Consider the following 25,424-nt stretch of genomic DNA (forward strand, 5'->3'; position numbering starts at 1 on the left):
ATACGCTGGCATCAGTCGCTCGCTGTTCAACGCTGATTGGCTGCCGTGTGAGAGTGAGTCAAGGATCACACTGGCTTGGAACAAACCGCTGGTTTATTGTGTGGCAACAAACCGCATTGACAGGCTGACAGCTGACATGAAGTGAAGTCTGTCCTACCGGTATGGAGCTCGCATTAGGAGCACGCTGATAGGCTTTAGCTTGTAAACAATGACGGTGGCTCGTAGTGGACAAATATCATGACATTGCGTAACGTTATAGCCCCTACATGTCCGTCAAATCGTGTGCCTGTTGATGAGCGATTTAAACAGAGCGACAGAGCGATTCCAAAGGGTTGAATCAAGCGACAGAGCGAAAAATAAATATCTTGGTGTGAACACAGCTTTATTGAGGATGTCGTCTTGGGCATTGCGGGAAAAGTGACCGACATTAGTTTTCCCATTTTGTGACATTTACAGTAATAGATTATTTCGATGAGTGGAGAAAATAATCGTCAGATTAATCGATAATGAAAATAATTGTATAGCGGCCCTGCTACGATGGACCTCAAGTCCACAATTTCTCCCCTGCCTCTCTGCTGCTCTACATATCCCTCCTGAGCTCACGGACAGTTATTTATCCACAGTGATATTTTGCCACTTAACCTCTGTTGACCTTGACTGGGACAGCTTGTTTTATTCATGGCGACTCCACAGTGCGGCTGTCATTCAGCGGACATTATGCAGCTCCTGATGCATATTCTGATAGCCTAAATGAGTGCTAGAGTGAAGACTTAATATTGGATGATGCGCTCCTCGCTGGATAAGCAGGCCAAGGTGCGTTCCCTATCCTCGCCCGGAAACGGCTTCAAATTGAGCTCATGACCCATGTGTCGTGGCGTGCCATCTCTCCCTGTCTCACCCATCTTCACCCTCCACTCCCAACTGTAACGCTGCAGAGATGCAATCATAATGATATGTTTATGTGCTTGCAATGGCAAAGCACTATTATTACGCCATTATCTAAGACGGTGGTTCTCAACCTGGGGGGTCGGGACCCCTCCAGGGGGTCGCAGGATTATTTTGGGGGTGTCGCGGGATGATTGTCAAAAGAGAAAAAAAGACAAAGAAATATTTTTTCTCCCATGGTGATTATGTCTCCCATACCAATGGTTTAATGTATAGAGAGGCAAAGTGACGGCGTATACTTCCTGCTTCAGCAGTGCACCAGAGATTTTCATCCGCCATTGATTTTCCCGTAGACATTTCGTAAAATGCTTATAAAAATAGTTTTACTAGTTCACACCAAACGGTTCAGATATATTTAGAAACAGGAGAAACTACATAACATTTCACTCGGACTAAAACGTAAAAGAATTGCGGATTTAAAGACATATATTTTTTCAATGTAGTTTTTTTAAGTTTTGGTCCGAGTGAAATGTTCTATGGTCACTCCTGATTGTAAATATAGCTGGACCGTTTGGCTTGACGAAGTAAAACTATTTTTATAAGCATTTGACGAAATGTCTATGGGAAAATAAATAGCAGATGAAAATCTCTGGTACAGTGCTGAAGCAGGAAGTAGGCAGTCACTTTGCCTCTCTATTATAAAGCTATATAAAATATAAAAATGATTTCAGTGAGTGAGTGAAATCAGTGTGTGAATGCGTGCGCACTGCCGTTGGGTTGGGTAGCGGCGGGAGGGGCATAAAGTTTTTTGGGGGGGTCGCTGCTCAAAAAGGTTGAGAACCACTGATCTAAGAAAAGCGGGAGTCGGCCATTTGTATCATCCATATATCAAGTTATGACCACATATCTGGCAATATCTCATGTTATATATTGTGACAAAGCTGTATCCTACTTCCCAGTTCTCATTGACGCCATGGTAACGGAAGGATGGATGGAGAGCACTGTGCGATGTCGGGGGACTTACGAGAGGGTCCGCTCTAGCCGTCCTCCCGCGGAGCCGATGATCTCTCCAAGGGTACAGAAGGTCTGGCCCAGAAAGTCCTGAAGACCAGAACAAAATTGGGGAATTACCTTTGGTCAAGTGTGACAGGTTTCCTTCCCCCCCCCCAATGGTTCTTCTTACACTTTTCTTAGAGACCCCCAAGCCTTAAATTTGTTATATTTGCACTGGAAACAAGGCTCATTAAAACATATAACAGGACTGCATTTATAAAGCGCTTTTATCCAAAGCACTTTACAATGTGCCTCCATTCACCCATTCACACAGACATTCACACACCGATGGCAGCAAGCTAACACGCAGGGTGCTGGCACACCATCGGGAGCAATTTGGGGTTCAGTATCTTGCCCAAGGACACGGGGATGAAACCACCGACCTCTTTGATCCAAAGTGATTAGTGGACGACCCGCTGTATCTCCTGAGCCACAGCCGCCCCCCGCATATGAACAAAAAACAAATTATGAAAGATTATAAAATGAATGGGGTCGTAATAGTAATTGGGATATTAACGTTTCTTTACGGTTTAATCTGATTTTATTGAAGTTTCATCTTATCAGAAAAGCTGAGACACGACACTGCAGAATTAAACCCTTGGGGCACGATTAACTTGCCAATCTATGATAAGATTGGAAAAAAGAAGGGGGAGATCAGATCTGGAATGCAATTACGATTATGACTGGTGTAATACCCTTGAAATGTCTCAGACTGTCTAATCTCAACTAAACAGACAAATACGGGTTAATATCTACAATAGAACATACAGATCCTTTCCAAAAAATTTGAATATCATGGAAATACCATGGATGACCGTGGGCTTCAGCGGATTGTCAAGCAAAGACGATTCAAAAATTTGGCGGAGATTCAGAGGGAGTGGACTGAGGCTGGAGTCAGTCATAATAACTGAGAAGTAACTGCTGATTTTCTTCACACAATTTCTTGAAATACTGTTTTGGGGGTTTTCTGGAGCTGTTGGCCAAAATTATGAAAAATGAAACAAATAACGGCTAGAAATATTTCACTTTGTGTGTAGTGAATCTATAATCTATGAAAGTTTCACTTTTTGAAAGGGTTAGGGTTAGGGTTTTCCATGATATTCTAATTTTTGGGAAATTATCTGTATTGCACTACATACATACCCTAATGCCTTTCCCAATTGCCAGTGATGTAAAACCTGTGATGGAGACTTACTCCATCTGCTTTGGAAGTGTTCTTTTATCTGGAAGCATTTTGGAAATACATTGCTGGAATAACTTTAGATATTGTAAAAAAAACAAAATGTAATTTGATTGTATAGTCTGGATTCCTGGAAACATACAAGGAGCTAATGTGAACCATAATAATAATAAATACTTAATATTACTTGCGGGTATAGATAGTATTCGATCAGCGTCATCACGGTCGCTGCGGCCATGTTGTTGACATAGTGCAGCTCTCGACTAGTGACAGCCTATGTGAGAGCAGCGCTTATAGGAAGCTAGCCGCCGTTAGCGTTACCTGTATCGCCTAATGTTGCAATACAATGATTATATACTTTATTACCGTAATATATTAGGACCTCATAGGCGTGGGCGATATCCAAAATTGTAATATTGCCATAGCCACGAACAAATATCGACATGCATGATATCGTTGGAGCGTGGGGAGATTTATTATTATCATTATTATTATACAGTACATCATTTTATTTGCGGACTGTGCAAAACTGTCCAAAAAGAATAAAGAAAAATAAATGAATAACGCGATAGTCTGAAAATATCGTGATATTTGGCAAATATCGCGATATTCGATATTATCGACAGCCCAAGCCTACCTCATACCTTCAAAAAAGAAAGGTCCAAGGCACTCTTCTGGCAGAAAGTAAAAAGCCTTTATTTACTGTAGATGGCAATATAATTTTGAAAGGTGTAAAAACATAGCTAGTGCATGTTAAAAGAGCTGGGACATGACCCACGCGTAGCGGCACAAACAGCCTTCTTCAGGTTTCCCCTATTTAGCAGGAGATGATTGCAAACACCTGAGCAGAAAGCCAGTGAACTCACAGGTAATGATGCAAAATGCACCCACTAGATGGCCCTACAATGTGTATAGCAGAAAACCAAACATAATGCAGAGAAATATGGAAAACAAATGAAAAATGGATCTTCAGACAAGACAGAAAACATAATCCATCTGCAGCAATACAAGCAACATACCAATATCAGAACAACTACAAAAAAGGACTGAAATCAATCTCTTCATTCAGTCCTGGATATACTGCCTGCATTTGGTGTGTATAGAAAATTTCTCTCTGCAATAGCAATTTCAGATGATCACCACCCCGAATGTTCTTTTGGATGGTTTCTAGGCCTTCCACCTTAAGGCCATCTGGATTACTGTGTAATGTACATGAAAGAAATGCTCAGCCATACCTCATACCTTATTTGATTGGATTTTATTTTTTCAATTTTTCCGTCTCTCTTTTTACTTGTATGTTTATGGAGAAGAAAAATGCAATTTTTCTCCAATAAAAACACCTAAAAAAAAAACTGTTACGACAACAAGGGCAGAGCACCCTGCGTGTGTGTGTGTGAGCAGGTGTGAGCCCAATCTGACCGCCACGTTATATCGCCCTGTCTCAAATGACATCTGCTTCCGCTTCTAAGCTGCCGTCTGCCAGTCGCGTTTACCTGAACGACTTGATAGAACGCAGACAGACACAATCTGAAGCGGCGGACGGCTGAAGCGTCCCGGCATGGGAGCCGATGACGTCTGTCGTTGATGCACACACCAGATGGAATATAACGGGAGAAGATGACAATGACATCTAAAGACGCTGGGCAAATAAAAATGAGATGAAAACAAATTAAAATAAAAAACGAGAGGAAACGACGGACATTTTAACGATGTGGATGATGACTGATCCCAGCAGTCGGACACATAAAAGGCACCGCTCACCTTCTGCTCCCCCCGCAGGATTTGATTGGTATGAAGATAAAAACACAAAAACAAAGGACATTCAGTTGTCAAATCAAGGTTGTGCTATATTGCATTGCTTTATTCATGCCAACTCAAGAGACTGATTGCTGCTGTTGCATTCATTCACTGTAAATGGCCCGCCTCCAATAGAATGAGTCATGCAGAATATAAAGTGAGACACTTGAAGTCGTCAGCACAAAGAGTTTGCCGTACTTACGTGTTTGGAAATGTTACAGCGTCTGGAGTCCACATTGTACCTGCGAGAGAAGTTTTTGTAGTGAGAGCTTGTTTAGAGCCCGAACGATATATCGGGCCCACCGATATTATCGGCCGACATTGGCAGATAACCGATATATCGGTATCGGCCGATATGTTGGCCGATATGCCGATATTTTTTTATTTTGTATTTTTAAGTCATAGACAACATGTTGTGTATATTTGATCTTTTTTCTTAATTCAAGTTACATTTTATATTTGTTATATTTGTGTTTTTATATTTCTAGTTATTTATCATTATTAAATCCCCAGTTAAGTTTACTGTGTCATTGCATTGATGTCAATTTGGACAATAAAGTTTATTGATGTTCTTAAGTCATGTCAAGTCATATCTTTGTCAAGTGTTTGATATTTGAGGGATCATTGCAAAAACATTGTGTAATATAATGTGTATATTTAATATAAGAATATCGGCCGATATATCGATATCTGAATTTTTTTACTCCCTAAAATCGGTATCGGCATCTGCCTAAAAAAATCCAGTATCGGTCGGGCTCTACTTGTGATGTTACATTAAGAAGCAGAGATGTGACCAAGTCAACTTTACTCGATTCCCACGTCAAGTCACTCTGATGTCTGGAGGCTCAAGTCTCAAGTCAAGTCACTCTGATGTCTTGAGGCTCAAGTCTCAAGTCAAGTCACTCTGATGTCTTGAGGCTCAAGTCTCAAGTCAAGTCACTCTGATGTCTTGAGGCTCAAGTCTCAAGTCAAGTCACTCTGATGTCTTGAGGCTCAAGTCAAGTCACTCTCATGTCTTGAGGCTCAAGTCAAGTCACTCTCATGTCTTGAGGCTCAAGTCTCAAGTCAAGTCACTCTCATGTCTTGAGGCTCAAGTCTCAAGTCAAGTCACTCTCATGTCTTGAGGCTCAAGTCTCAAGTCAAGTCACTCTGATGTCTTGAGGCTCAAGTCTCAAGTCAAGTCACTCTCATGTCTTGAGGCTCAAGTCTCAAGTCAAGTCACTCTGATGTCTTGAGGCTCAAGTCTCAAGTCAAGTCACTCTCATGTCTTGAGGCTCAAGTCTCAAGTCAAGTCACTCTGATGTCTTGAGGCTCAAGTCTCAAGTCAAGTCACTCTGATGTCTTGAGGCTCAAGTCTCAAGTCAAGTCACTCTCATGTCTTGAGGCTCAAGTCTCAAGTCAAGTCACTCTCATGTCTTGAGGGTCAAGTCTCAAGTCAAGTCACTCTCATGTCTTGAGGCTCAAGTCGCAAGTCAAGTCACTCTCATGTCTTGAGGCTCAAGTCTCAAGTCAAGTCACTCTCATGTCTTGAGGCTCAAGTCTCAAGTCACTCATGTCTTGAGGGTCAGGTCTCAAGTCACTCTCATGTCTTGAGGCTCAAGTCGCAAGTCAAGTCACTCTCATGTCTTGAGGCTCAAGTCGCAAGTCAAGTCACTCTCATGTCTTGAGGCTCAAGTCTCAAGTCACTCTCATGTCTTGAGGCTCAAGTCTCAAGTCAAGTCACTCTCATGTCTTGAGGCTCAAGTCTCAAGTCACTCTCATGTCTTAAGTCTCAAGTCAAGTCACTCTCATGTCTTGAGGCTCAAGTTTCAAGTCAAGTCACTCTCATGTCTTGAGGCTCAAGTCTCAAGTGAAGTCACTTTCATGTCTTGAGGCTCAAGTTTCAAGTCAAGTCACTCTCATGTCTTGAGGCTCAAGTCAAGTCACTTTCATGTCTTGAGGCTCAAGTTTCAAGTCAAGTCACTCTCATGTCTTGAGGCTCAAGTCTCAAGTCACTCTCATGTCTTGAGGCTCAAGTCTCAAGTCAAGTCACTCTCATGTCTTGAGGGTCAAGTCCCAAGTCACTTTCATGTCTTGAGGCTCAAGTCTCAAGTCACTCTCATGTCTTGAGGCTCAAGTCTCAAGTCAAGTCACTCTCATGTCTTGAGGGTCAAGTCTCAAGTCACTTTCATGTCTTGAGGCTCAAGTCTCAAGTCAAGTCACTCTCATCTCTTGAGGGTCAAATCTCAAGTCAAGTCACTCTCAACTCTTGAGGCTCAAGTCTCAAGTCAAGATTACTTTTTTAAGAGTACTTTTTCTACTTTATTCTATATATATTGTCAGTGTTGTTGATGCCTTTATGTATTTGAATTGCTACTTTACTGACAGTCTTAAAAGACCCATATAGCTTGAGGCCAATTGAGGTCTTATAATTGAAGGAGGGGCTGGCTGTGAGCCACAATGTGAAGACTTTTGTCACTGATATGATGTCTGTAATGATTGAAGGCTTTTGCCAATGATATGATGTATGTAGTGATTGGTCACTGTGAAGCCAGACTCCTGCATATAATGTTTTCTATTCCTGTGAGCATATAATTGAAAAACGTCTTTTAACAAAACATTGTATTAAAATTTCCATTTTTGAGCAAGTGCAAGACAGTGTGCGGGGGTGTCCATTCTTTTTCTAAGTGATTCTACTCTACTCCACCTACGCACCTGCCACAAGACTTCTCAGGTGTGCAAGAGACTTTGGTCAATCTCAAGCAATTACAATTCTGACTCGATCCCAAGTCATGTGATTTGAGTCTCCACCTCTGATTGGAAGAGATAGCGGCGCAACGACATGAACAAATCCACTAGAGTAGCATCAGTCCAGGCAAGAACCTAGCAGCTTGAAAACATGCCAGTAAAATTGTCACTTATTTATCTCTTCCTTCAGCGTCCGGCGTTAGCTTCTCTTTGTCCAGGCATGTTATTTTCTGGACCTGAAAACACCTTGGTGTGACCCGGAGAGCCACGCATGAAAGCAAATCAGAAGCTGCTATTATATTGAAATTCAGATGCCCGCAAGCTCTGATTTAAGTGCAGGGTTGGTTCTCGCTTATTAGTTGGAGAATGAACATACAGAAATGGCCTTGTGAAATAGGAGAGGGGTTTGGAAATCTTATCAACAGGCAACAAAAGCGCAACATAATAGGAGCCCTCACAAAACAACGTTCCTATTAAACGCTCGTGTTCAAACGTTGATGTTCAAATAAAGTCCACGGAAACTGTATACAGATCCCAATGCACGACAAAGTCCATTTCTGTGCCTTGATTAAAGATACAGAGGCACGTAAATTATCTTTCCCTCTTATTGATTGTGGATAAGAGGCAGGTGAACTGAACAGAATAGCCGAGTGGCTATACTGACAGTGATTTAATCAATGGCGCGAGCAAGTGCACCTACTGCTTTGCTCCTAATTGGCACTTCTTTCAGCTCCTTCCACGATTGGACATCTAATCTTAGCACTGATTGGCTTCTTCATCGGTCGTATCGGTGGATGGAGAAATGGCTTTTTGCTGCTTTGTGCTGCTTCCTTAGGTCCATTACCCTGAATGCATGTGAAGCGAAGCGGCAGTGGTCACTTATCGGTTTATATTCATATTCAGACACATAGGTGTCAGAAGGTACACTGTCATATGCTTTTTGGTTTTTGCTCAAAATATTTGACTGGTACTCCCAAGGCCTATATAACAACCCTTCAGCCGGAGGCGGAACTCGCCATCTTCGGCTCTTCTGAATCTTCTCTGCTCCTCCCTACGGCTGTGCAACAGTCTCTGACGCACGGGACGGTTGTCGCCAAGAGACTCATTCTGAAGGAGTGGAAGTTCCACTCTCCACCTTCCTTTCAGCTGTGGCTGGCGGACATGGTTTTGGTTGTGCGTATGGACTCACTTACAAAGTTCTCAACTATTTGGGACCCGTTCCTAGCCTACTTTGATGAGGTTAGAAACAACGAGTAACTCGCCCAGCTCATTTCTCATGGACTCCTTGTATGGGATTTCATGTACAGCATCTCGTGTAAGCACTTATGCACCTGGTAGCATCATATAGTAATGTAAAGTTGGTATGTTTTTGTTTGTGTTTGTGTGTGTGTGTGTGTGTGTGTGTGTGTGTGTGTGTGTGTGTGTGTGTCTGTCTGAGTTTGTTTTGCTTTTGTTCGTTCTAAAAATGGAAAAATAAAAACAAAATATTGAAAGAAAATATATAATGATAATAATATAATATTCATATTCAGACACAAAGGAGTTCACCGTCAGGTTCACTTACACGTCAAATCTCAGGTTCTGTTTCTCTTCAAAGAAGAAATCCAGCACGAACTTCCGGACAAAATCTGGATTCAGAGTGTTGTCAATCACCTCGGTCCTGCCAAACTAGAAGAACACACAGAGAGAGAGAGAGAGAGAGAGAGAAGGAGAGAGAGAGAGAGAGAGAGAGAGAGAGAGAGAGAGAGAGAGAGAGAGAGAGAGAGAGAGAGAGAGAGAGAGGTGATTGGTGGTGATGTCGGCATATTGAGTCAATATAGGAGCCATAACGCTCGGATCAGCGAAAATACAACTCAGAAGGGAGGGATTTAAAAGAAATCAGACATCAAGAGAAATTTTGCAACAATCTAATAGCCGATTGCAAAACAGTTTTGTACGGGACTGGAATGCAGAAGCGACACGAGACAAATCGTTGCTGCTTCCTTCACATCCCGCTGAATGTATTCACGTGCTACAACATCAGAGCGCCGCGTTCGACCGCCCGTCCGTCCCGGTCGCAGCCTGTCTTCCTGGGCCAGGGGGCCTCTCCATCTCCCTGACAATCTCACCGGTAATCCCCCCGGCGGACTGGTGGCGGCGTCCTCCGTGGCCGACACCGGCAGCAGCAGCGTGTAATGAGCTATTGATCTCAGCACTGCCTGGATGCGGGCCTCCGATACGCGGGCTCATGTCTTCAGTGCCCAGCGCACATAATCCTGGCTATCAGCTCTGTCCCCAGCCTATCCATTACCAAGGCCTTTGCAACGGAGTTTATTCGACCCCAGAACCCTACCTGCCGTATCGACCCGGAGGGAAAATCCCACGACGTTTCCTCGTACCGTTTCTATTTTCGGGGGCTGTCTTGGTTGATAATCTCACTTGGGCGTGATTGGTTAATGGGTGCAGGGGCATTGTGGGCGAACGGCAGGGAATTGCTTTGTTGCTGGGGGAAATGTTTTCTAATGGTTGTAGGCTAAGTGGAGAAGAAGACAAATTAGTGGCCAAAGTAGATTGCATACTAGGCGATTGTAACCACACATTTATATACATTCATCTTTCACCCATTTTTCTTTTAACTATCCCTCCATCATCCATAATGCATCAGTGGAATCTGTGAAAAGAGTCCAGGGTCAAAGGTTAAGGGGGCCGAATTACCCGTTAAAATGCATAAAATGCCCGTGAAATTAGTCATTAGGAGCAACCTTTTTTCCGCAGTTCACCTTTTTCGGATTTGTTTGTGGTCGGCGGGGCTCGTAGCTCCGTTTGTGAGGCCAACGCGGAAGTCGTTTCATGTAACTACGTTACTGCATGCTGCGGATTTCTCTCTGGGTCTGGGACACTTCTAGCTCCAAATTGCTGTCGTCCGAAATCCCGGGGCACCAATCAGCAATGACTTTAGCGATCCATGCGCGCCCACCCAACCTGACTGTTGACTTTCGAACACAAACCACTCTCTCATTGGTGTTCTGGGGGCGGGTCTATCAGGTCCAAATTGAACGACTGACAGGACGTAGCTGCTACGAGCTGTCAATCATTCAATTTTGACCGGCTAGACCCGCCCTCAAAGAGCAGTTTGGGCTGTGTGAAGTGGCACAGTCTCTATTAGGTAGTATGTGGACTGCAGCGATTCAACATAATATTTGAGTTTGGGGAGAGACTAATGCGGAAGTAACTTAAACCTGCATTCTTTTGTTTGGCCTGCAGGGGGCGACTACACTGTCTCATTTCGAGTAAAATAAACGATAAAAAAAGACTATGTTTTGGGACGTGACTGACAGATCATCTGTCCAGTGATCACGCAGCTCGCCGATCATCGGACCAGTAGCAGTCTGAGCTGTGGCTCTTCTCGTCCAAATTCACGTCACTTCTGGCTCCAAATAACCAAGATGGTGACAGTGAAAACGCCAACCTTGAGGCTTCAAAATCCAAAGTCCAGCACCGATGGGTAACGTCATGGTAGCAGCTACATCCATACTTTAATCGGTCTATATGGTCGTCGCACATGAATGCAACTACAGTCCCTCATAGGCCACCGTAGGAGATTTGTGTAATCAATACACTTGGGCGATTCTTTCCAGTGTGTTATAGGTGACGAAAAAAACAAATATGAGTATGTCGGTACCATGCAGACCAACACAAAGCACTGCAACAACAAAAACTCAAACAACCTGGCTGCTGTCAAAGAATCTTCTGTAAGGCCTGCCGATTTTTTTTTTAGGCATGTTGGAAATTATGCAGTGTTTGCCCTACCATTCTACAAGAGCGCCCCCGCCAGGCCAGAAAAGAAATTGAAAAAAAAAAACCCAAAAAATATTATTTTCCCACTGCTCTCCCCAAGATTTCAATAAACCTTTATGGCATATTATTACAATACAACAATACTGGTGTTGACAGTAATAGAAGATGCCAAATCATTCAAAACAATAAGCATTTTGCTTTTAGGAGCATTGTGCCAGCTGTTCCAAAACGTGTCAATGTGTGTCATTGCCTGAGAAACGCACTTCCCATAATACAACTGTTCGCATCGCATCCCATAATAGTATGATGATACTTGGGATGCCATTGCGAACATAGATGCGAACAGATTAGCTAAAAGTTTAGCATCGCCAGCGACGGCCCCCCACCGTTGCGGTCGGGGTACGTTTCGAAATCCCTCCAGGCCTGAAAGATTTTCTATGGGAAACGGTTATCATTTAAAATTCAACAATTTTAGTAGTACAAATTCAGTGTTTGGACAATACACGACGCAAATGTTTTATTTCATAGTTCAATAAAATTGCCCCTGAGAAGGAGGAAATCGTCAGGTATCGGGGCAAATGAACCTAACTCTGGTTTCCTCCTGACCGAGTCGTCCCGCAGGCCTTTTCCTCCTTTTCAATTCTCTCTTTTGATCTTCCAACAATCTCACTGTTTTCCTTTCCATAATCTTCCCCGTCTCCCGCGATGCAGAGCACGCCCGTCCAAAGCAAACAAAGGATTTATCAGAGCCGCTCTGAAGCACAATTATGTGCACACGGTGTCAATATGTGTAGGGCTGGCAGCGAGCTGTTTACTCCGCTGATTGCGGCGCAGTTCATGCCGTGTTTTTGATGAAGCCCGCCCGCGCCGACACCAAACGGCGAGGTGTGCGCCGTCTGGCCGTGAGCGGATCAGCGCCGGCAAAGCCGCGGCCCACCGACACATCGGCGCTGACTTTGACTGTGCAAACGGGTAAATACACTGATTATAAAAAACGACTTGTCATAGGCAAATTAGAGCGTGTGGGGAAAAGAGACTCCCCCGGGAGAAAGAAGATATGTAAATATGTGTGTGTGTGCGCGCGTGCGTGTGTGTGTGTGTGTGTGTGTGTGTGCGTGTGTGCGTGTGTGCGTGCATGTGTGTGTGTGTGTGTGTGTGTGTGTGTGTGTGTTTGCGTGTGCGTGTGCGTGTGTGTGTGGGTGTGTGTGTGTGTGTGTGCGTGTGCGTGTGTGCCTGTGTGTGTGTGCGTGCGTGTGTGTGCGTGCGTGCATGCGTGTGTGTGTGCGTGCGTGTGTGTGTGTGTGAGAGAGAGAGAGAGAGAGAGAGAGAGAGAGAGAGGGACTCGTATTGAGAAGAAAATGAAAAAGAGAAGGAATTCAAAGGGGATGCAGTGAGTGGAACCTTCTACATGAGCAAAAGAAAATCTGAAAGAGAAGACCGCAAGAAACAGCAAGAGGTTTGCAGACATTGCATATTTGATGAGGCACACAAGCGAGGCATCTCTCTCCTCGGGAGCTTTGGGCAGGCTGAGTAATTCGGAGTCATCCTCTTCTCTTTTTGTTTTCTCTCTGCTGCTATTCATTCATCAGCGTTGGGCAGGTAGGGCCTGAGGGAGTACCGCCGACCTGAGACCATCAGACAGCGGTTAGGCTGCTCCACTCGTGTGAGCAATTAGAGACCAAGTTGACACTCGTAATAGTACAATAGTATCGTCAGGGGTGTGCTGTAAGTTGCCTCTGGACTATGTGCTACTTGTATTGTCTAACCTTAACCAATCCTACCCAACCAAGCATCACAGACTACGTTTACATGCACACAATATTCCACCATTATTCGGAAAATGACAATATTCTGAATTTGATAGGGGTCATGTAAACAGCATAATCCAGTTGCATTTTCCGAATTTGGCCTTTTTTTTTTTTTTAGCATTTTCCGATTGAGACATCTGGGTTATTCCACTATTATTCGGATTTTAGGAGGATTCTTTGATCATGTATACAGCGCATTCGGAATATGTGTCTCAATCAGGGTTTTTACCGCAGTTTGCGACGCATGTTTCATGTTTGTGGGCAACTGATGTGTGCTAGAAAGCGCTAGAAGAGGCGATATAATTATTAGAATCCGTCATCTCTGGCATGCGAACAGAAAAGCCCACATTTCTGATCGGGAGGAGATGAGAAACATTGTTTGGTTGCCCACGGAAGTCCAAAGTGCTTGCGAGCCTGCGAGGTAATAACGTAGGCTACTAGCCTACTGTTTATTAAAGACTTGGATGTGCAAATAATCGCAACGCCAAATTTCAGCGCTGCTCTGTTTATTCTCAACAGAAAAACTCCGCCTACCTGCATCTCTCTCTCTCTCCCCCCCTACCTCACGTGTCGGGGAGGGCGAGCTACGGCTGCATGTAAACGGGAATATTAGTGGATTATTCATTTAGTCGGAATATTGTCATTTTCCGAATATGGGCAAAAAGTAAGTAAGTAAGTAAGTAAGTAAGTATAGGCGGACCTGGACACTCGGCTACATCACTATAGCCCTTTTCAGACAAGTCACAAGATGCTGTTCAAGTAGAACAGTGTTCATTGGGATAAATTGGCTCGCCTGGAGTCTCACCTGGACTGCCAGCAGAAAAAATAAACAATCTGCGTGGGTAAGTGAGCCCCTGCGGCCGTGACGGGGATTCTGGGCAAATGTCGACATGTCTAAAAAGTTATGCCTCCACGTTTTTATGTGTTTCATAGCGTAGGCTATGCTATGCAATGCTGTGAGAAATATACAATAAGTTGCTGCTGCATAAATAAACGTTTTATTGAGGAAAAAACGCATTTGGTATGGTTTGGAACATTTTGTATTTTTAATTACAATTAATTAATTGATTGATTGATTGATTGATTGTTAACGATACCAATGATCGAGTTTGGAATTTGCGGAAAATGTGCATCCCTAACGCCTAACCATGATGCTGATCGAGGGAATGGCTGAGGGAACATAGGGATGGATTGCTAACATGCTTTGACTAGAAGTTCTAGAGAGAGAAGTACAGTCTTTGATAAAGCTATTTTTGACAGTTCTCAAGCAAGTGTGACACACTTCACAACCGTAATGCCCAGATTTGCCACCATATCATACAGAATCACCATATCATATACAGAAAAAACACATGAGGTTCACATGTGTCCACGTTTCGCCACATGTGTCCACATGTTCACCATATGTGAAACCCATGGGACGGGTGTGGTTTTGGAACATTTTCACATGTGGAAAAACATGTTCACATGTTATAACATGTGATAACATGTTTTGCCACATGTTGTATAGCAACATGTTTTCCACATGTGGAGCACATGTGGAAAACAACATTTACATGGGTTTCACATGCAATCACATAGGTTTCACATGTAATCACATGGGAATTGACATGGGTTTCACACATTTCACATGTGAAAATGTTCCAAAACCACACGCTTCCCATGGGCAAAGCACATGTTGTACATGTGTTCCACATGTTTTCACATGTGAAATTGCACACGTGAAGTTCCATGTGGTTTTTCTGTAAGGGAAATAAACCCTTATTTCAATCATCGCCATGCTATGCAGCTGCCAAATTATCATGGGAATCAGGATCTTTCTGTCCACGCGCCTCCTAGAAAACAGCACATCTTTGGTAGACAGACAGGTGGACAGAAACGTTAATAGTGGAGAACAAAAGGTAACTCACCTCTCTCCATTCTTTGGTTCCCACGGCCTGCAGGTACAGCACGACCACTGGAGGGAGGTGTGTTGGGGGGGGTGAAGGTGAAGATGGAGACGAGGAGGAAGAAGAAGAAGAAGAATCTATTCAGTTCACTGATTCATAGTGGGCCACTGCTGCACCTGATAGACATCAACACTCACACAAAGCTATGTGACCCATGTCCATTTTCATCAGTGCCGACTGTGTTAGAAGCATAGTCAATAATTATTCAATCAGACAACCTTTGTTAAGCTGAATTGCCTTCTATAATGAGAGCCAGACGCAGATTAAGGGACAGTCTGTACTAGGGATGTCACGATACTAGAATTTCTACTTCGATACCGTCCGATACCCAGGAAGATATATCGATACTCGATACCATTTTCGATACCACGGAGAGGGGGAAATGACAACACATCAAGAGGCATGAAAATAAACGAAGACAGATGGACAGATGCACGCTTCTCCATAATCTAGGTCTGATAAAACTCATTAAAAACTTTGCACTTACAGAGCAGATTAGCCCTGCTGTAGTCATCATCAGCCTATCACAACACAGCAGATTAGCCCTGCTGTAGTCATCAGCCTATCAGAACACTTTGAGCTTGTTGAAGCAACAGATACCCACCAGTGATAGGGAGGGGTATTAATTAATACACAGGACAAGATGTTACTATCCCTTGTGCCAAAATCCGAGGAAAAACACATTTAGAAGCCCAATCCAGAATAAAACAAGCTAACAGGCTAACAAACTAATAAACAAGACACAAATCACCAGTTACCTACCCTAGCCAACAGCAGTATGAAGCATGTCATTGGGGTTTTCAAGTGGGCACCTTCCTTCACCGACGTTTCGTTAAGTTAGGCCCACGACACCTCAAGAAGGCTTAACGGTGTAATCCAGCGTCCTGGAAACACCCCCCTCCATGCTACCACCGCACAACTGCATATTACCTCACTATCTGCCTAGCTATCCAGGTCGATTCGGTATGACATTCCTGACTACACCACCACTGTCAATGATTCAGCCCTGTTGATGCGGACCGTTAATCATGACCACCAACAAACAATCCCTAACTACACCACCACTGTCAATGATTCAGCCCTGTTGATGCGGACCGTTAATCATGACCAACAAACAATCCCTAACTACACCACCACCGTCAATGATTCAGCCCTGTTGATGCGGACCGTTAATCATGACCAACAACAAACAATCCCTAACTACACCACCACTGTCAATGATTCAGCCCTGTTGATGCGGACTGTTAATCATGACCAACAACAAACAATCAATCTGACCTTAGCGAGCTCCCCAGCTAGCATGTTTCCTCCTTATCCACAGCCATTCACTTGCTCGTTCTGCTGCCTGAGACATGTTGCTAACCGCAAGTTTCAGGCTCCGTCCCCGAATGCCCAACTCAGTTAGTAAGGCAATAACGGACTTTGCCACAAAACCACGGCAGCCCACCTCTACAGGCCGCACTCGAGCCCTCCAACCTCGCTGCTCTGCCTCTGCTGCCATTTCAGCATACCTAGCTTTCTTGCGCTCATAAGCCTCCTCAACTCGATCTTCCCACGGGACTGTGAGTTCGATAAAATAAACTCTCTTCTCTACCTCAGACCACAGTAACAAGTCCGGACGTAGCCGAGTGCTAACTATATATGCTGGGATGACTAGCTGTTCATTCAAGTCAACCCTCATTTCCCAGGCTCCACCTACACTTAGCTGCCCTAACTTGTGCCTGACCTTAATTGGTCTAATCTTTTCTCCCTCACGTACAAATTTGATCTGTCTATTCTCTTTGCTAGCAACTAGAGAATTTACTTCTAGCCGCTTTTCCTCAACTGCAGCTGCCAAACATTTCAACACCTGGTTGTGACGCCAGGTGTATCGCCCCTGGGAGAGACTGACCTTACACCCTGACAGTATATGCCTCAATGTACATACACTAGAACACAACGGGCAGGCACCATCCTCGCCCAACCACTGATTTAAGTTCTGGGGAGATGGCAGCACATCATAAGTAGCCCCTAGAATAAATCTAATTCTGCTGGCCTCCATGCTCCACAACTCTCTCCACTTCAACTTTCTCTTCTCTACACTCTCCCAGTTCACCCACTGTCCTTGCTTTGCCTGCGACACTGCCTTAGTACATCTTACTGCCTCCTCTTGCCTATGTACTTCTTCAACTACCATCTTCCTCTTTTCTATTACTGATGCCTTGTTCCACACAGGTTTCCCTATGCACAACCCTAAGCCTCCACGCCCATGCTGCACCTGACCTATGATATCCCTGTGTCTAAGAGCTGACTGTGCTTGCTGTACTGCCTCATTTGGGTTCCACTTCCTCCCTGTTTTAACTGTGGGCGCTACACTCCTAACCACTGGATCCTTTGACTGAGTCAGAGTCATTTCCAGTCTAACCTTAGCACACTTGAACTCCTCTGTCAGGCTAGATAATGGCAATTCCAATATGCCTTTCCCATATAAGGCTACACTGCTTAGGCAGCGTGGGACTCCGAGCCATTTTCTAATGAATGAGTTAATCATCCTTTCTAGCTTTTCTACCTTTGAAAGGGGAACCTCATACACTGTCAGTGGCCACATCAACCGAGGCAACAATCCAAACTGCAAACACCACAACTTTAACTTTCCTGGGAGCCCTGACTTGTCTATACTTGAAATACCTTGAATCATTTCCTGCCTCACCTCCTCAAACTGTCCCTTATCACTGAGACTTGCATCATACCATCTTCCCAAACTCTTGACTGGTTTCTCTAACACTGTAGGCACCACCTCATCATTTATAACAAACTTCTTACCTACTACCCTCCCTTTAATGATTGAAATACTCCTGGACTTACTTGGCTTCACTTTCATTCTAGCCCACTGCAGATTACTATTTAACTTATCCAACAATCTGCTAGTACATGGAGCGGTTGACGTCATAGTCGTCATGTCATCCATGTATGCCCTAATTGGAGGGAGCCGCAGCCCTCCCTGCAGCCTTTCTCCACCCACTACCCATTTTGAAGCCCTAATAATGATCTCCATTGCCATGGTAAAAGCTAATGGGGAAATTGTACACCCTGCCATAATGCCTATCTCCAGCTGCTGCCAAGCTGTAGTGTACTCTGCTGTGGTAAAGCAGAGTTGAATATCTAAGAAGTAGGCTTTAACTAAGCTCTTTATACTACCTGGCACTCTAAAGAAATCAAAGGCCTCCCATAACAGACTATGCGGCACTGACCCGAAAGCATTAGCCAGGTCCAAGAATACTACATGCAGGTCTCTCTTCTCACGCCTAGCTGACTGGATTTGGTGCCAGATCATGCTGGTGTGCTCTAAGCACCCGGAGAAGCCGGGAATTCCAGCCTTTTGCACCGAAGTATCTATTAGCCTATTCTTTTCTAGATAACTAGACAGCCTCTGTGCCACAACACTAAAGAAAACCTTCCCTTCAACATTAAGTAGACTGATAGGTCTAAACTGACTTATCTCTAACGAGTCCCTTTCTTTAGGAATGAAGATTCCCCCTGCTCTACGCCATGCCTTAGGAATAACCTGCTTCTTCCAGACTACCTTCATCAGCTTCCATAGAAACTGCAACACATCTGGAGCACTCTTATACAGCCGGTAGGGGACTCCATTAGGACCCGGGGCTGAAGAGGCCCTTGCACGTCTCACTACTTCTTGAACTTCTTTCCACCTTGGTGGGCTATCATCACACTGGCTCTCTATTTCACCAATAGGTGGAATATCAGCTGGGACTGTCATCTCTCTAAACCTTTCCCTATCTTTGTGAACCTCCTCCAAATATTCCTTAAGCTTCTGCTTAGGTACCATAAGGCTACCATTCTTTTCCTTACTAAACAATGACTTCACAAATCTAAATGGATCCTTATAGAATGCTATTCTAGCTCGCTCTTTCTTTTTCCTATTTTTCCTAATGCTCTCTGCTCTTCTTAAAACTGCCAACCGATCCCTCACATCTGACTGCAAGCAATCAATGCCTTCCTTCTCAACCTCTGTAGCTTTCCTCCACTGCCTCTTAAGCTGTCTTCTCTCCTGGATAAGTCTATCTATCTCTTGTTGGCGCCTAGATTTAACTACCTCACCCTCTAGTTTCTTCCTTTTCTCAAAGACGCCAAACCTTTCCTTACCATAATCATAAATACAATCTCCCATTTTCTCCAACTTACTCTCAGCAGTTCCTTTAAGCTTCTCTAACATCCTAACCAAATCACTATTGATATCTTCCCACTTCCTACTTTCCGCTGCACCTGGCCACTTAACTCTAGGCTTCTGACCGCTAATCTTCTCCCTTTTTGGCTGGCTGGCCTCTCTGCTTTCCTCGGTGCTAGGACCTGCCTCAACATCAGGGGTGCTGATGTCCTGCAAGCTGTGGGTTACTTCCTGTCGCTGGACTTCACCCGACTGACTTGATAAACTTCTTAAGAAATAATTATCAATGCGGGGTCCCTGTGTTCCCTCTACCAAGCACCTCTTCCTGCCTTGATGGATTCTAAGGCCCCTCAAAGTTGTTACCTTCTGCCAGCCACACAAGCAAACCTGACGCTTCTTTCCATCTACATCTGAACTAGTGGCTTCCACTGACATGTTTTCCCTACTCATAGTCAAGTCCGTTCCAGAGTCAATAACCGTGTCAACCATAGGTGAGTCATCTTCCGCCCCCGCTCTCGCAGACTCTAGGGGTGTTTTTTCATAATTCTGTTTCGTAGCAAGTTTGGGTGTAACCAATGGCCTATTGGCCTTGGCTACTGCCACAATGAGCAGCTAACCCATTGCAGCCCCGGTGGGGTCTAATCCCTCCTGTCAGCTGTCTTTCCATGCTGTCACTAGGTCTTTCCCTAGTTGTCAGCTGCACTATTCACAACAGTCACTAGCCTAAGCTAGCTTTAGTATTAATTAATACACAGGACAAGATGTTACTATCCCTTGTGCCAAAATCCGAGGAAAAACACATTTAGAAGCCCAATCCAGAATAAAACAAGCTAACAGGCTAACAAACTAATAAACAAGACACAAATCACCAGTTACCTACCCTAGCCAACAGCAGTATGAAGCATGTCATTGGGGTTTTCAAGTGGGCACCTTCCTTCACCGACGTTTCGTTAAGTTAGGCCCACGACACCTCAAGAAGGCTTAACGGTGTAATCCAGCGTCCTGGAAACACCCCCCTCCATGCTACCACCGCACAACTGCATATTACCTCACTATCTAAGCCTAGCTATCCAGGTCGATTCGGTATGACATTCCTGACTACACCACCACTGTCAATGATTCAGCCCTGTTGATGCGGACCGTTAATCATGACCACCAACAAACAATCCCTAACTACACCACCACTGTCAATGATTCAGCCCTGTTGATGCGGAAAATCAGTAGTATGTTTGATTGATTTCATTGAGAGAAAGCACTGCTGGTATCCATACTGTTGCAAATGAGTATTGTATCCGTTAAAAAAAAAATTGATACTTATCGATACTATCGATACCTGTTGCAAATGAGTATTGTATCCGTTTCAAATTTTTAGTATTGATTTTTATCGATACTATCGATGCTTTTGACAACCCTAGTCTGCACTGAACTGGAGCATTCACGCTTTCAAGCAAGTTGGACGTCGAACTAAATAGATCTACAGTATAGAGCGATGTTCTCCTTTCTCACTTTTTTGCTACGGTCACCTGTGTACCTCGTCACCACTTGCTGCCGTGCACATAGTGACCTGCTCTATCAAAATCTGTCATTATTACTCAAAACACATTTTGACTTGTATCTGTTGGAAAGAGGAGAATGTAAGCTTTCTGCTGATATCAAAATCATCTTTGCACTCCAAAGAGTGAGTGAGATACACCACTTTATGTCATGACTGTTTCCAAACTATGTTTTTGAGGAAAAACAACCTCAAAAATTGACAAAGTAGGCTAGTTCTGCTGGTAACTCTACATTTATGAGCTTCAAAACTATATTTAACATTTGAATTTCACAATAATCTTTACATAGAATGAAAGCCAAGGCTTTATTTTGCTCAAATCTGGTGAAACCCCAAAACAGACAAAAAAAAAAAAAAAAAAAAAAATCATAAAATCGGGCCAGTGGTACATGTGACTGATTTGGTCAGAGCAGGTCGCTATATTGTCCACACCCACAGCAAGGACTTCCTCCCTATCAATATCTAGCATATAATTACAAGCAAACCGTGAAAAGCATGATCCTGGCCACTCAATTAAATCATATTGCCTGCATCTATGTTGTCACGTCTGTCATATAATTTCCAAAGTAGGTTTTTTTTCTTTTCAAAATAAAGGTAGGCTGGGTGAGCGGTGGTAATTACATTATGGGTCCCCAGACAAGCCATACGTGGTTCACAAAACCATCAAGGAGAAATATTGCTTTGAGAAGCACAGCATAAATATGCAATATACTAGCAATTCAATTATGACCCACCAATTTATCATTTTGTCATGTTTGGATCAAGCACACACACACACACACACACACACACACGGATGCACGCACGCACACACACAATCATATGTATACGCAAACAAACAGTACCCAATGGGGTGTACTGATAATTGACTGAGTTTTGCTTTACACGTCTAGACGCTGTGTGTCTGTCGGAGGTTTGGACATTAGCTTTAATGAACATCAGACTGTCTGGACCAGCAGATGATTAAAACCACATTTTCCCTCCTAACGAGCAGTGAACAGAGGGAAGACAATGTAACCTTGTGAGGCAACTGGATTTGCGCGAGATCGTGAGATCCAGAGCCATAGAAGACTCGCGACATCTCCATTCACTCCAATGGACCAGTTTTTTACTCTCAAGAGTTCCAGGAAGTAAGGTTCTAGATTAAGCAGCACTGTGGAGTTGCAGTAAAATGGACAGTTTGTGTTGTACTTTGAAAGGTGTTTTTTTTAAATCAAATTGTACATTATCAGCTTTATTTTAGCATTCAAAAGTAGCGCGAGGCCCTTCCTGGCTGTTCATTGGCTAATGAGTGACGCATTTTGGTCCTCCGCTGACGCCACTCTCTCTCTCAATTGCTCTGGTGAGATCGCGATCACATGGCAAATCCATCTTGCCTCGCTCCAATCAATTGATTTGAATCTGAACCACTAGCAGTTCGCACCAATCGGCGTCCTGTGAGGCAGCTATATAGGCGGGCTTTGGCGTGACGCCAGCGAGAGCGAGCCTGTGATAGACGTGACAGACAGATGGTTCGTCCAATCACACCGCAGGGTTTTTTTTTTTTTTAAGTGCCCGCCCTTTGAAACGGTTTCCCGAGTGACTCGATTCCCAGATGGTGATGTGAAAACAAACCATGTGGCAGTGTCAGGTCAGAGGCAATGGAGTGTGAGTGTGACTTTTCAGATGGTACAAACAGGCAATGCATTTTAAACAGGGTTTTTGTGAATCTGAGGATCATAAGTCACAAAAGCTCAAGAATTAACATGTTAGCTTTCAATTAAATTTGCACAAACGAAAGCGTGCAGAGATAAAGACTTTCGCTCGACAGCAGTAATTGGTTCTGTGCAGCCTATAGACCTTATTCGATTGACGTCACTCACGTACGGGCACGCCCACCGCCGCCTTATTCTTGACATTCCGCAGTGCTCTGTTTAAAAGTGACTGACAGCTGTCATAGCTTAGGACGCTAGCCAATGTTATTTACTAGCCTATTTAAGGCCGTTTTTACTGTGTCAAGAGCTCTTTCACAACGTGAAAGAGTGTGTGTGTAATAATACACGGCTGTAGTAATAGCAGCAATAAAAGCCCGTGTGTTAGCTACTGTCCACAAACGTGAAGGGAAAGAGACTAGAGGGCGTAGAGGCTAACGTTAGTAGCAAACATTGGGCTCATGCAAGCAAGCGTCAGATCAAACAAACTTTTAACATTAAGGTTATTTAATGTACCATTGCTGCTGTCACGACAATGTTTGACGATGATGATGATGATGATGATGATGATGTCTGTCTAGGGGCGGCTTTAGCTCAGGAGGTAGAGCGGGTCGGCCAATGATGCAAGGGTTGGCGGTTCGATCCCCGCTCCCTCCCAGCTGCTGTCGCTGTGTCCCTGGGCAAGACACTCAACCCTCCTTGCTCCCGATGATGTGTAGGCACCCTGCGTGGCAGCCTGCTGCCATCGGTGTATGAATGGGTGAATGTAGACCAGGGGTGCCCACACTTTTTCAGCTTGCGAGCTACTTTTAAAATGACCAAGTCAAAGTGAGCTACCAAGCATATTTATTTATATATATATACACTGAGTATACAGTGGAAAACAGTGGAACAGTGGAAAAACAGTGGAAAAACAGTGGAAACAGTGGAAAAACAGTGGAAAAACAGTGGAAACAGTGGGAAAACAGTAAAAAAAAAAAAAAAAAAAAATTTTTTTTTTTTTTTTTTTTTCTTCCTCAATGCCATGCGATCGACCACACTACCTTCGCGATCGACCGGTCGATCGCGATCGACGTATTGGGCACCCCTGATGTAGACTATCTACTGATTGTAAAGCGCTTTGGATAAAAGCGCTATATAAATGCAGGCCATTTACCATTTACCATGTCGTTAGTGGCACAAAAGTAAAAATGTCAGACCAATTGCCACAGATGAAATAGTTATAATGCTAGGACTCAAGGGATTTGAAAGCCTTCAGCTCCTGAGACGTGTAGCCTATGCCAATACTGTATTCACAATGTCCGGTACGTTATACCTGGCAATATAATTAAGCAATATATCACGAGAGCAAGTGTGTTGTGGTGAATATATCCCGCTGATAAGCTGTTATCCCACTCGGCCTGCGGCCTCGTGGGATAACAGCTTATCAGCGGGATATATTCCACAACACACGCTGCTCGAGTGCTATATTGCTTTTATAAAACGGTTTCCAAGTATAATAATATAATAATAATAATACTATAAGTCCGACTGGCATCGTATTCTGATAGAGTCAGTTGAAACACTACTGTAAGTCTAGCAAGAAGATAGACGTGCGGGTGATTTGATTGGATCGTTCTGGAGACTGAAGTCGACATTGGCCAATCCTGGCGCTTGCTGAGAGCTTTTTGCAAAGCTCGACACCAGAGCCGTATGCCGACACCAAGTAACGTTACGTCTTATTTAGAAATGCGGGGTTAAGAGTGAGGGCGCGCGAGAGAGGGGTTAAGACATTAGCCCGCGTCTATTCTTGTACAAAACATCATTTTCTGCGAAGTATTAGTAAAGTTATAAGCGAAGATCGATTCACAAGGATCTGAAAGCTGTCTCCGCCATTTTGTTTTTGAGGTAACCAAAGCCTAAGAGAGTTGCGCCATCATGCGTCTGGCTGCAAGCGAGTAGCTTTTTGTTTTGACACTACTGTAAGGCGGGACCTCTAGCAAGAAGATAGACGTGCGGGTGATTTGATTGGATCGTTCTGGAGACTGAAGTTGACATTGGCCAATCCTGGCGCTTGCTGAGAAGCCGAGAGCTTTCTGGAAAGCCCAACACGGAGCTCGAGCGCAGAGCTGCCTTTTAGTAAGAGAGTTGCCATGGCAACCAATAACCCATGGCCATGGGTTATTGAACTCGGTTACTGGAATTATACAATGGCTGTGAACCAATCAGATTGCTTGATTTGAGAGAGCCGTTTTATAATGAGTTATATTTACTCTAAGTCAGTTTTTTATAGGGGTCCGCACCTCCGACCAAACTTATTTTTTTCATCAGTTCTCTTTGAAGCCATAACTGTTGCTGTATACGCTCGGCCAGACTATATGTTACGGCTGCGGTTTGTGCGCCGTCCGGGGTTACCGAAATCGAATAAGGTCTATAGGGGATGAAGAAATCACCTTGTATCAAAGCCGAAAGCCCGACGCTCTCTGTTCACCGAACTGAAACGACAATAGACTTGAGTGAGCCAAATGGAGAAAGTGCGGCCCTTTTCTCTGGGTTTTCTGAGATCAAAGTCACAGGGAGTGGGTGTTTTCCCCCCGAGGGCGCGGCGCATAACGGCACCTCGACCCGACAGCGACGCATAACGGCACCTCGACCCGACAGCGACGCGGGGATGAATCGGAGGCCGAGGCTCCTCGGTGTCGGCGTGGCCGGAGAGAGCCTGACTGATTGCATGCTTTATGGAAAGTGACTGGGAGAGGAAAGAGCCCATCTGGTCAGCTGCACAGCGGGCAAATCACAAGGCCATTCACTGTCACTCCAAAACACCTCCACTCCCCACTGCCTAGAATAGTCCGGCCCGG

At 44.2% G+C, this 25,424-nt stretch overlaps 1 protein-coding gene across 1 annotated transcript in view; it reads right to left on the reverse strand.

Annotated features, from left to right (window-relative positions):
* LOC310794764 (copine-9-like) overlaps positions 1-25,424 on the reverse strand; it is a gene marked incomplete at its 3' end in the record, with an annotated part of 156,220 nt that overhangs the window by 97,653 nt on the left and 33,143 nt on the right. The window contains exons 3-6 of the mRNA XM_083656800.1: positions 15,138-15,184; positions 9,207-9,310; positions 5,118-5,157; positions 1,910-1,986 (exon numbers count right to left, since the gene is read on the reverse strand). Of these exons, the coding sequence (XP_083512926.1) occupies positions 1,910-1,986; positions 5,118-5,157; positions 9,207-9,310; positions 15,138-15,184 (268 nt within the window). The remainder of the gene's footprint in view (positions 1-1,909; positions 1,987-5,117; positions 5,158-9,206; positions 9,311-15,137; positions 15,185-25,424) is intronic.

The sequence above is a fragment of the Poromitra crassiceps genome, assembly GCF_964638095.1.
Source record: "Poromitra crassiceps genome assembly, chromosome: 20".
Taxonomy (NCBI): Eukaryota; Metazoa; Chordata; class Actinopteri; order Beryciformes; family Melamphaidae; genus Poromitra; species Poromitra crassiceps.